The 13,224-nt window shown below is 40.6% G+C and overlaps 1 protein-coding gene across 8 annotated transcripts in view; it reads right to left on the minus strand.

Annotated features, from left to right (window-relative positions):
* RAVER2 (ribonucleoprotein, PTB binding 2) overlaps positions 1 to 13,224 on the minus strand; it is a 28,345-nt gene that overhangs the window by 14,206 nt on the left and 915 nt on the right. For all 8 annotated transcript variants that reach the window (XM_064664975.1, XM_064664970.1, XM_064664969.1 and 5 more), the window contains exons 2-3: positions 4,237 to 4,303; positions 2,782 to 3,251 (exon numbers count right to left, since the gene is read on the minus strand). In XM_064664975.1, the coding sequence (XP_064521045.1) occupies positions 2,782 to 3,251; positions 4,237 to 4,303 (537 nt within the window). The remainder of the gene's footprint in view (positions 1 to 2,781; positions 3,252 to 4,236; positions 4,304 to 13,224) is intronic.

The following is a 13,224-nucleotide window of genomic DNA, read 5'->3' on the forward strand; positions in this document are numbered from 1 at the left end:
CTACTGCCAAGAGAAGATGCCAGACTGATCAATCAAGCAGACTGGAAACAGGCTTACGTGTCACACAGTGCTCTGGCCTTTGTTAGTAGAGTTTTATAGCAGAATGAGCAGATTTAAATTCAACAAAAAAAGAGGGTGACAAGGGAGGGATGAAGCTTAGGCCAAAATCTCCAGTCCCAAAACAAATAGAAATGATACCCTGACACCAGCTCTGATGGGGAAGAGAGGAAATCTCTAGATTTCATTGGATGAAAACAACCTGTTCCCAGTTGTGAAGCCCTACAAACTTACACTAAGAGCTGAAAATTAAATTTCAAAGCTTTTGAAGAAAAAGGGGGTGGTCAGATGTTTATTGGCACTGTTAAAGCCAGAGCTCTGGAGAATACACATATTGATACATAAATACACACACAGATGTGTTTATGCTAAATAAATGTGAGTGTGTCTATATTTTATATTTGTATTTTACTTCAATATCAGTTTAGATGCACTGGTAAAGACCTGAGGTACTTGTGAAAAGACAGGTTTGAAGCCACGGAACATACATATTTTGCTTTCAGTGAAACTGAAACACAGTTAAAAACTCCCTTAACATGTGGAACTGCAGCTACCAATATTCTTGCAAAGAATTCAGGAATTTTTAAACTTCCCAAGCAAACAGGACTGAAGAAAAAAACCCCTGCCCCTATCAGATAACAGTGGAGACCTTCTTGAAAGGTTTTCTGGTCCATTTTGTTGAAGCAAAGGACAAAACACTTTCCTGTAAGTCTTAGGAAAAGCCATTTTCCCTAATATCCACGTGTAAGTGTCTGGCTTCAGCTCTTCCTGACTGAATATTTCTATTGTCAATAGAGGAAAAATCAAACTGATATAGAAATAAATGGTAACTGTGGAATAAGATGAAACAAACCAGAGTTTATGAAATAAAATGAATAAGATTAAATTAAATTAAATAAACCAGAGTTTTTTCTGTGAGGTCAGCTAAATATTTCAGGTAAAAGATTGTATTTACATGATGAAATACTGATCAGAGTTATGAGCAGAACTAAGCCATGAAAGCAGCACAAGAGGTATGCTAAGGAGTTTTCCAGACAAAAACACTTCTCCCAGTCATTTTCTATTGAAATTCCCTCCCCACCAAGGTTTCTGCTGCTCTGTCCTCTCCTAATTTTCCCCTTATATCTCTACCCTTCATGTTACATCCCCCTCCTTGCTTTTTTCACACTTTCTTGAGTCTTCCTCCTCCTCTTTTCTTTGTCCTTAATTTCTGGGTCACCTCACTCATAATTAATTAGCACTGGTGATGAGAATTCATCCACCCTCTTCCCTTTTGCATCTATCAAATTTGAACTATTTATTTCCTATCTCCTCCCTCCTGATTTTACACAAATATGTATTTAGTGCCATTTATTGATGCAGACACAAACTGACTCTTCTTACCTACTGCAGGTGTGACCCAAGTATTACTATGGAGGTAAAAATCAATTTTTAAGTGCCTCTAACTGCACAGCAGAATCCTGTTAGTGAAACCCACCTTTATCAGAGAAGCCTGGTATTCTTTGAAATTCAGAATTTTTAAAAGGATGTTGGAAATTTGTTGGAGGAGCTGATAACAGATTATCTGACAGCTGGAAAAAAAGCCCTGAAGTAAAAGACTTAAAGAGATCAATCTGTTTAGCTAATTAAACAAAGATTGAGCAAGAGACTTGATTGCAGCATTTAATACCTTCTTACAGGAAGAAAATAATAGGGAGTAAAAGCTCCTCAATTTAGTTATCAGTGAGGTGAAGCTGAAGCCAGATACATCCAACTGAGAAAAGAGACATGAGTTCAAAATAGCACAGGATGGGCAGTTTCTGGAAAGAGTTACCTTCAATTTATTGATCTCCTGGTATATTTGGATCGAGCAAGTCTAAGGATATTTACTCTGGCCAACTACAAATTATTGGGGCTCGAAAAGAGCACTAAGGAGGATGTGGTGGCCTGCAGGTGGTCAGGCCAGACAGCCTGATGGTCCTTCTGTTCTCAGACTGGGAATCTCTGGGTTCTTATCCCTTAATTCCTGAGCAGCCTCCCAATCCCTGAGCAGCCTTCCGAGAGACTTAAGGAAAAAAAAAAAACCAACAAAAGCAACCCAGTAATGGAAATCACAACTGTGTGACTACAAGGAAAGCTTTCTTTCCACTGCCTCTTTCTGGTACTCTGTCTGCACCACAACATTTATTTGTGGTCTCGTATCTCGCAAGCCGTGAGGATAAGAAGAAAGTATTTACACTACAAAGGCCTGTAAGGATCTACCTCTTCTGTACCTGCAAACTTTCCTACAGATGTACCACTTCCACACCTGGCAAGCCCAGCACTATGAGGTGCCAAGTCTGTATCCTCCTCAGTTAGGGAAAACACAGGTTAAATATCTGCAGACGTTTCTTAATATATTCATTAAATCCATATATACATATATATATTTCATCAGGTAAACTATTTCATACACTCTGGCTTTAAAAAGCAATAAAACCATCACTTTTAAAGCTCTCAAAAATAAAATTATTTTCAATAAATTACATGAGGAGGGAATGTCTTACTAACATTTTACTGGCACTTCATGGGAGTGGTATCCTGCAGAATTCCCAAATATGCATCACTGCAAACCCATACCAGTAAAGCATTTGTATCACATCTCACACTGCGGATGCACAACTATTCACCAGTTCTATGAAAAACAAAAGCCAAAGACAGCAAGAGTGAAACCTTGATTTTGCATAAGATAGAAACCCAACCCACCTGGCAGAACACAGGTTTGTACTTCAGGGAGAAAGCTTGAATCAGTTCTTTTGAGTCAGCACAGTCTTTTTGTAATTTATCTACACAAAGGCACTTGGAGTGAATAAGGTTTGTGGTCAGCTGGTTCACATCCATCCACTGTGCAAACAGAGTGCTCTCCTCTAACTGCTTCCCCAGAAGTTCCAGCCTGGCCTTTGCAGCAGAGTCCTTCTTCATGTATTCCACAAAGCCATAGCCCTTGGAATGGCCAGTGACCTCACTGTACACCAAGAAACACCTCTCCACGTTGCCATAGGCACGCACAAGTTCTTCAAACTCTTCCAAGGTGAATGAAATGGGCAAATTAGTGATGCACAGCAAGGCATCCGTGGGTTGGAGCTGCACAGATATCTCTTTTCCACGCAGGGAATACTGGTGGAATTTCCGAATGGCGCTCTGAGCCTGCTCTCCATTCAACAGAGTAACGAATGCTGCAAGAGACCAACACAGGTTATACCTCCCATAGCTTTAGAGGCACTTACTACACCTCTCCCTCCCCCTGAAAGCCCCAAAAGGAATAAGAGTTTGAGGTTTACCCCAAAGATGCAATAGATAAATATATATTACAGCTTATCTGTCTAAAGGCTGGAATTATCAATTGAACATCAAGAGCAATTAACTCAAAAAGTGGCTACAGAAACACAAACACCACTACATGTAACCCAACAAAATTTTATACTTGGGGAACTAAATTAGATGTTCTACTATTAGTCTATTATTTACTATTCTACTATTAGACTGTTATTTGCTATTATTTACTACTAAATATTCTACTGAAGTCAGCACATTACAGATACTACTGAATATCTTTGCTGACAACATCCTCCAGTTCTCACTTTGAGGTTATTAGATCCTTTTTGGGTTTTCAGCCCATAAAACACTTCACACAATCACAGACTGGATGAGGTTGGCAGGGTCATCTTGTCCAACCCCTTCCTCAAAGAGGATCAACCACCAAAAGACCACGTCCAGATGGGTTCTTGTTATCTCAAAGGATGGAGACTCCACCAGCTCTCTGGGCAACCTGGTGACCCTCACAGGGAAAAAGTGTTTTCTGACACGGGCAAATTGCAAAAGCATCTGGGTATGTTTTCCCCTCAGGCACACATGGTTTGTCCCAAGAGAAGCCTCAGGATCAGTTTTCCAAGGGAATTCAGACAGCTGGTGCTAGTTTTGTCCCAAAGAGACACTCACTAAGGGAGACCATAGTGAACCAACTCACTTCTGGCCAACATCACTAAATTTCCAACTTCCCACAGCCTTCGGTGAAAGGTGACAAACTGAGCCACCAACAGAGGCCCTGAGGGACAAAGAGCCCAAGTGATTGACAGGAGAGAAGCTGATGACTTCATACACTGCAGACGATGTTCCTCACAGAATTTAAGCATCTATCATTGGAAGTTTTTAAGTTCTTACCTGTTCTTTTATTTCTGTCTACATAACAATACTTGATTTCATAATCTTTAAACAAGTCGTGGATTTCCTGCAAGAGAAAAGTACAAGTGGCATCAGGTAAACAAGTCACCAGACCAAACAAGTGTATAAATTCATCTGCATTTCAAACAAAATCAAAAACTTTCCCAACAAACAGAAAATCTCACCATAGAAACACTATCAAATATTTGTTTCTAGAAGAGCTGGTTATACTACTGCAGCAATGTTTTTATCTCCCATAAAAAACTGGCTTACTGAATTTGATTAATTTACTTTTCACTCTGTGAGGTCACATAAACACAAAAGGGCGTCCTGTCAACTGTCTTTTGCTAAAGACAAATAACATCACAGTTCATTAAATAGCAAAACCCCCTCAGTTTCTCTGGAGTACAACTGGCATAGCTAAAATACCACACAGACAAGAAATACCGGCAGCATCACATCACACGGTTTACTGAAGGTTGGCAACGCTGGCCCAAAATCCAACAGTTGCTTTAGTTTCCTGTGACTGCTCAAGTTCACTTCAACAGATTTTCACTCTTTTAATAATAGATATTCTTTCACCCAGCCGATAATTGTGCCCAGAATACCCCCTGGAAAGTATCCTCTATCAGTTACTGTGCAGATGCTCAGTGGAGAATCGATCCCAAGAGTGTTATTTGCTCCCACTATTTAATGGGGAGAGAGGAGTGGGAGGGATGGGTAAAGCAAGTGTAAGAGGTGTGTACCAGCTTGCTACAGCTATTCCCAACAAAACCAAGGTGTACATGCCCCACAAAACTCACAAATGATTGTCAGTTTAGTGGTGAGAAAGCAGAGATGAACATTCTTTACCCCCAAGGACAAACCATGAGGAGTAACCTGGAGATATATATTTACATATTTATATATATATATTTAGTTTGATAAATTCCACACACAATAGCAAAAGACCATTTGAGCAAGCAAAACCAGCTTTGTCTGAAAGTTTATTTGCAGCCAATTTCCAGCAGCCAGGTTGGTAATTCAATATATGGAGCCTAAAGGTTAATTGGGTTCTCTGTGACGGGTATCAGGTGCACACCTTTTAGTCAAGCGAGCACCTATCTCTGGTTTCACTAGTTAACAGCTGTCAAATACTACATTAATAAAATATGGCAGCACTTCTCCAGCTACCAGACCTCCTCTAATCAGGGGTGATAAAGATGTGGTTTCTGAAAAGCAAAATATGCCAAAGATTCAAGCCAGGTAGGGGATTTGACTGTGTACATTTCCCTAAAGAGAATTAGATGGTTCATTCTTGGTCATGAGAAACTAAGAAGACACTTTCTGTGCTGTTTTGTGCAGCTCAGCTGTACTGTGGCACTGAAAACTCAAAAAAAGTTATTTCTGTCCTACTTAGAAGAGGAACATATTTGCCTTTTGCATTTCCTGTATTATTTTACAAGAGTAACACTGGTAGTTTTTTATGATGATTAGGTAGCAGGAAATACTATTTCAAACAGCTCTGAACACTGTTTTGAAAGTCATCTGTGAATCAGATGATTCCACATGATTTCCCAGTTACTGCCTGAAACTTTGAGAGGAAGAAAAGTCTGTATTGAACATTTCTTTGGGGATAATTATGAGGTTTCATGTAAAAAATGATGAGAACATAAGGAAGATTTAAAATGAAAACCTAATTTAAGCAAACACATTTCAGTAAAGATTTCAACAGCATTTTCCACAGGTAGTTGCAAACACTGCCAGGTTTGTGCAAAGGGCTCTCCCAGGAAGGTGCTTGTTCCTGTGCTTTCCTGGGCCCTTGGCAGGGCTCAGACCTTCACCTGTGGAACTGGGTTTGTGCAGTGCTTCAGTGAAAGCATTTTTCACATAAACACCGTTTGTGACAATTTACAGAAGTAAAACACATCATTGCCAGCTCTTAGGCAAATGTGTACTCCTTAAATTAAACAGATGTAAATATCTGCGTTAGACTGAGGTCCTTCTACTCGCTGAGCTGGCTTTTGAACTCAGGCATTTCTGTAAACTTAAACCTCCAATATCTCCCAACACTCAGGTCTGGTAGATGTTCTCAGGTCCTGTTCCCCACAGCTCAGAGTACTGTCAGGGAAAGGAACAGGAACACTTCACCCTGCTCCAATCCAGGTTCAGTACTCAACACAGCTGATCCCTCTGATCCAAACTTGGGCTAGGAGGGAATGTTTACTCTGGGAGGAGAAAAGGGTCATCCAAGTCAGGTGTACTCTCTGGTGCGACCCTATTAACTTGCAAGGAATGTAAGCACAGGGCTGTTTCCCTGAGAACAGCACAAACAAACAGCCGCGGTTCCCGTTCCCCAACCTCCCGGCAGCTCCTACCTTCTCCTCCAAGGATCCCGGCTCCGCACCCCCAGGAAACAACGGGGAGCACTTGCCTTGCCTTAACTCCTGAGGTTTAGGAAAGCAGGAGTGACACCAGTGGTGGTACCACAAGTGAGCCATCCCCAGTGCCACCACCTTGTCCACGCTCGCAGTGCCCACATCTGAACCTTCTGTTTGCAAAACTGCTTCTCCTAAAGGATTTTTTCCTCTTCAGTAAATGAATGAATCTACTAATCTACAAAAACTGACTGATAACTGCCACAATAACACTGATTTAACTGCATCTTATTAAGTCTAATCAAAACATCTACCAACACGTTGGGCTGAAGCCTACGATGGGCTGAAGGCTCAGCTGCGCTGGGTGCCACACACTGGACATATATATATTATACAAAATATATATATAATATATAATAATTTGACAGCAAATATGTTAAGCTATCTGGTAGATATACTGCAGTCACAGATCCTATGGAGTTTCTACAACAAATAAGGCCAGTTTGCACAGGGCTTGGAGCAACCTGGGATAGCGGAAGGTGTCTCTGCCCATGGCAGGGTGTGAAATGAGATGGGCTTTAAAGTCTCTCCCAGCCCAAACCAGTCTGGGATTCTGTGATCGTGGAACAGAAATATAACCAATAATGCTTAACTACTATACAGCCCCTTAAAACTTCACAGTTCTTAAAAGCAGATAATCTTATAATCAGCAAAAATTAAAATCCTAACTAGAAAATATATTCAGTTCATACATTAAAATTAGCAGAAAAAGTAAACCCAAATATATTAAAGGGAGTTTAAGAGAAATTACTAGCAAATATAAGATGAACATACTTTAAAAAAATTAATTATTTACTACTGTGAATGTGATCCTGAAACACTTCGGTTCTTGGCCTGTCCTGTCTTGTCTTGGACAGAAAAACTGGCAACGTGAGTTTTCACCACACACTCTCAATTTGAAACTTTCATCTCTGAAATGGAAAGAATTCCTTCCTTAGAGAGGATCTTTGTGCTTTAGGACCTGCATTGTTTTAAACACAAATGAGAAAGGGAGTCATTCACAGGCACATGTGCCCTATTTATCAAATTAGCAAAGCTCAGTGTATTATTTCTAATAAAACCAGCTTTTCCTACCCAGGATCTCACAGTGCAAGAGGAAAATATTCCAGAAATTCTCAGTCCTCACCTGGAACAATAAACCATTATATAAAGCCTACAGCACCCTAAAGCCAAGCATTTTTCTCTCTCTAGATGTAAAACTAGACGTAATACTAAATGTAATAATTGTGTTATTCTGGCAACAAAATATTTAACAATTCTAAGAGTGCCTAGCCAGATTTGTGCAGTGAACTTTAGGGAAGTTTCCAATATAAACACTGGACAAGCCTGGTCTATAACTTGGCTCTCACTGAGTAGCTACAGGCCTAAACTTCACATGCATATTCTTGAAATGAGAATCAATTAAGTCTTAAGTAGCTATTTGGCCAACCAAGAAGTTTTAAATCATCTCAGAACTGAAAAAGACCTTGTTTTCATTTGTGCAGGCAGGGCAGGAAAGGAGAAGTTCTCAGGAAAAAAAAAAAAAGCTTTACATTTACAAATGATATAATGGGGTGTTCATTTAATTCAAATTTTAGACCACAAAATCTTGAGTCCAGGACATGACACATGGATTTTACTGCAGATATAAAAATATAAAATAAAAAACAGGTAGCAAGCATGAGAACATCAACACAGTTTAAAATAATAATCTGTTACTGTGGGGAAAACTCAAGAGACTCTGTTGGAGACAAGAAGTGGAGCACACAGCACCAAGAGGGTTAATAACAAGGCAGAAGGATGGATATAAAGTGCAGTTTTAACCATCTCTTGACCGCAGAGGAAGGTCTCAAAATTTCACCTAGGCATCAACTGCTGGATAAACCCTCTCTTGCTCCTAAGAAGAAACCTTTCAAAGATTGGGCTCACCAAACCATACAGTATACTTTGTTCCTTCACAAATCGTCAAATGTTTTTCACTGTTGAAGTTCTCAGAGGAGCAATGGCTGTAGGATCAAGTCTAAGAGGTGCAGCAGATGTCAACCTGCCCAGGCACCCAGTTCCACCTCAGCATATTCCCCCTCCATTTTCACAGTCCCAAAATATGAAACCTGAAATAAATTCAAGCTTGGAATTCCAGGCCATAAACTGCCTTTAAGGCAAAACTTTTTGTTTGAGAATTGATTTGACTTTTGTAAGATCATAACCCTCAAAGATCTTCAGTAAAGTAATAGAAGAAAACATTAGGACAGAAGATCAACAGTTTCTCAATAAACTTATGATGGACGTGGAATGAAAAACTTATTTCTCTGATCTTCCAGAGACATATTAGTGTTGGTAAGAGGAACACTATGGGACTGGAAATTAATTCCATCATCCTGGGTATACTGAGCTAAATGAAAAAGGAAAAAGATAATGAAAGAGGTAACATGAGACAGCAAGGGCTCAAAGCAAAGCAAAGCAAGCAAGAAAATCAAAAAGTATGTACATCCTAAGGCAGGAGAGCTGCTCACTCTGCACCAAGTGTGCCTTTCGTGTTCAGTCAGTGTGACGGAGGAGTAACGAAAACACAAAGGTTCCTTCTACTCGAGGGTCTGGCTTACAACAGGTTGGGAGACAGCACTTCCTCAAATCATCACACTTCATTAAAGGCTTTCCATCAAAACGGAACAAGGAAAAATCATGGTTAATCCTGGGAGAAAGCGAGAAAAAACCCCAAAGCCCCAGCAGAAATAGCGTCATTCTAAGTGGTGATTTGTCTTTTGATCAGGAACAGACACCCATGAAAACACTGGATGGGTACATCAGGTTCCAAAACACAAAATAAATCCCTATCCCAGGTGGACTGCACCAATTTCTTATCAACACCTCAATATTCCCTCATTCTATAGATTCTGTCATGCCCAAGGAGAACCACAGGGTATTAAAATAATTAACCAGCCCTATTTTGTTTCATGTCCTACATTAAAGTAGAGCATCCTCCCCATAAGATTTATTTTCTAGCCTCAGCTTAAAGAACAAATGTAACACAGTGGCATTTAGGGATAATCAAGCACAGAAAAAAAAGGTTGGGAGCAAGTGCATCTTTTACTGGCTTCTCAGCTGCAAAGAGGGGATGCAAAAAGCAAACAGCCCTTAGCACAGAACACTGGTGATTTTGATATAAATCTCAGTAATGATAAGCAAAACAGATACCCCCAAGGTCTAGTTTTTCTAACAGGAAGTCCATGGGATAGGAACTGGTATGCCAAGGTACCACCCTGCTGATTGCACCGCAGGGATGAGCCACTGCTCCTATGAAGTTCATCAGCCACAAATAAGGAACCACTAACACTGAAAAAAATTACTTGGGGAAAACCAAAAGCAATTCTTCTAACACACTGGGGTAATTACAAAAAACAAACAAACAAACAAAAGAAACAGAAGCTGATTATTAGTCTTAGATTAATTTTATATATATTATGTTTTATTTTATTTCAATAGTTGAACTGTTCTTAACTCATGAGCTTTGCTTTGGCCCCATTCTCCTCCCCATCAGGGCAGTGGGGGAGTGAACGAGCTGGTAAAACCACTGCAGCCATACAAACTCCAGCAAAATGAAACTTCCAGTTTAGTGAGGTACAACTTCACTGACTCTGGTCATCCTGAGGTTCTTGGCATCTCTATACCAGTGAAGGAGAGAAGAAGGTATTATTTCCTTCCCTCCCTCTGCCCAGAGCAGTCCTTCTGCCTCCAGAGCACTCAGAGCAGTTTTGTGATAGTTCCAAGGACCTTCTGTTTGCAATTTCTGCACTTTCAACATCATATGTGACTGCTTCGCTATTGGAATTCATTAGATGATTGATCAGAGATGATGGCTCAGGGAGATGCTCACACAACAAGGGAATCCAAGAGACTCCCAACCAAGAGCTTGCTGATTCATTGCCAAGCGCTGATCAGAATAAAAGGAACTACTACAACCATGTTTACTTTTAAGTCTCTTGGCAAAGATTCCTGATACAAACATCAGCCTTACCACAACACCACATCAGAGGATATTAATGCTAACAAGAACAGACCCACTATCTTATATTTTCAAAAAGACTAACACCAACAGGACAACGTCTGTCTAACTGTAAAACATCACATATCACTGCCCTGCCCTAATGAAGCCATAAAACAATGACTGCTGAGAGCACAAGACACTTCCCCACCCTCGCCAGAAGAACTGCAAATTGGAGGAGCGTGTTGTGCAAAGGCTGTGGGAGGAGAGAGGATCATTGCTCCAGAGCGTGAAGGCTGGAATGCAGAGCAACGTTCTTGAAGCTCCATGGAGAAACAGGAAAGCCTGTTGTGACCCTCCACACAGCCTACTCCACACTCAGTACTGAACTCTGGTTTTAAGACAGTAGTCACTGCTACAGACACCAACAGGGCTTCATCTCGAGATTTAGGGAGGTCAGCACCAGCCTATGAGCATTCCCAGATCATTATCACACCACACAGTTCAGGTACTGTGCTGGAGAATCTCATGAGGGTGAGTCTGGGGAAATAACTCACAACTCTGAAGACTTCACTATAATAGCTCAGTACAAAATCGATTGACTTGCCAACTAAACAGCAAATGGAGACTTTGCCTTCAATAACAATGAAGATGTAACAATGTCTACCACAGATTTGTCACAAAAGAACCTTTCCGGGGTTGTAATGAGAGAAATGCCTCAACAAACACTAATCCTGCAACTCATATTTGCAGGTTGAGCTATAAAGCCCAACGAAGAATGCTCTTGACATAGTTAGACTTAATTTGTTCTCCCTTTGGATTTGTTCCATACTGACACTCATAGCTCCTGAGGGAAAATAGCTCCTAAGGGAACATTGACTGACTTAGTAGTGTGACAGACTGCAAAGTGCTTTCTTCAGGCTGTCCTTCCTTAGGATTTTCTTAGGAACATACATGTTGCCAAATGCGTTTAGGGAGAAATCCCACTTGCCAAGACTCAAACATGGGCAACCTCTGTCCCTCAACAAGTCACCTGCACCTAAAGCACTGAACACTTCTGACACTTCGAGATCTCTCTCTTTGGTTTCTAAGATTACAAACCTGTGGAACCCTGTTTCTGGGTCACAAACTTCACTGCTAAGGTACATTTCTTCCATGGCCTTAAGACGTTTTTTAATTCAGTTTAACACGGGCGGAACTCCAAAGGTAATTGAAGATTGCAAGTACAGTAATAAATAAAGTTAATATGTAGCTACAACTGGCAGAGGAGTTTATTTGTTATATAATTTTATATGATAAAAAGCATGGGGTTTTTCTTACAAAACTGAGTATCTACACCAATCTCTATGAGCAGAACAGTAACTTCTCACTTGAAAACTATTGTGGTAAATCTTGGCCTTACTTTTCACATAACAACAGCGAATGGCAGCAAAGCCAACACCCCAAGGATTAGAGATGAATAGCTACATTTATGAAAACCTATTCTGGGAGACTTGGCTGCATTTCAACCATGTTCATCTCCCTCCTGACGGTGAATAAACTGGCCAGGTCAGAAATAGTTTCACTGATTTCACTTGGCTCACCAATCATTTCCAGAAGAAAACAGAAGACAAAACAGTGTTTACCAAGGGTGTTAATTTGCAACAAGTGTTAAATTTCATGGTAATTTTTGGAAATGCATGACAGCCAAATACACAGGTAGACTTAACGTGCCTGACCACAAACATACCTCTCATTCCCAAAACTGCTCCAGGACAGAAACTTTCTCGCTACAGCACAACTCTTCTGCCTTTATGCGCCAACACCAGTCGCTCAACAATGTTAAAAACTAAAATAACATCTTTTAAACTGTTTTTCAGGATCTCTACATGGTGGTACTGTTCTACAAGGCAACATTAGAACCCTACATTTGTAGAAAAAGACATCTAAGTGCTGCTTTTAAGTCACCAAAACAAAACGGGAAACTTCCAGAAAACCATGTGGCTGGCAAATTTGATCTTAATGTTGGGGTTTTTTTGTCTGATCAAGCAATGCCAAACTCAGCGACTTTCATACAGGTGAGATGTGCCTTTAACCAACCCATGAAGTACCTTCTGTGTGCAATGGGAGCAAGTAACAGAATTTCTGGAGTGTCACAGAGTGAGCCTGCCCTGAATATCCACAGCAAGCATCTGGTGACACATCAGTAAGTCCTCTCTGTCAACACCATGACACGCAATGGCTTCTTGCAGAGACGATGAAGATTATCAGGGTTCTCCACGTTGTGAGTTTGCTATTGATCAGGTCATTAGGTTGCTATAAATAGAGGTGACTAAAACATCCTAACAAAACTGTCATAACCTAAAGCTCTCAACGCCTACCACCACACTACAGCACAGCCAGAGAACTAAACATCATTAAGTGCAAGCTGGGTACTGTGGGTTGGATTACACCGACTGCTGAAAGATTCTCTCCCAGATGAATAGTCCCTTTCTCCCGGAGTTATGGAGAAACCGATAGTCTGCACGTGCTGCTCTTACCCGCAGGTAGGAAAACCACCTGTGCTTTAGAGAGCAGGGAGAGACACGAGGAGCAGACAGAACAAAAGCTGCACTTACTTTTTTTTTTATA

Source organism: Pseudopipra pipra, chromosome 9, assembly GCF_036250125.1.
Source record: "Pseudopipra pipra isolate bDixPip1 chromosome 9, bDixPip1.hap1, whole genome shotgun sequence".
Lineage (NCBI taxonomy): Eukaryota > Metazoa > Chordata > Aves > Passeriformes > Pipridae > Pseudopipra > Pseudopipra pipra.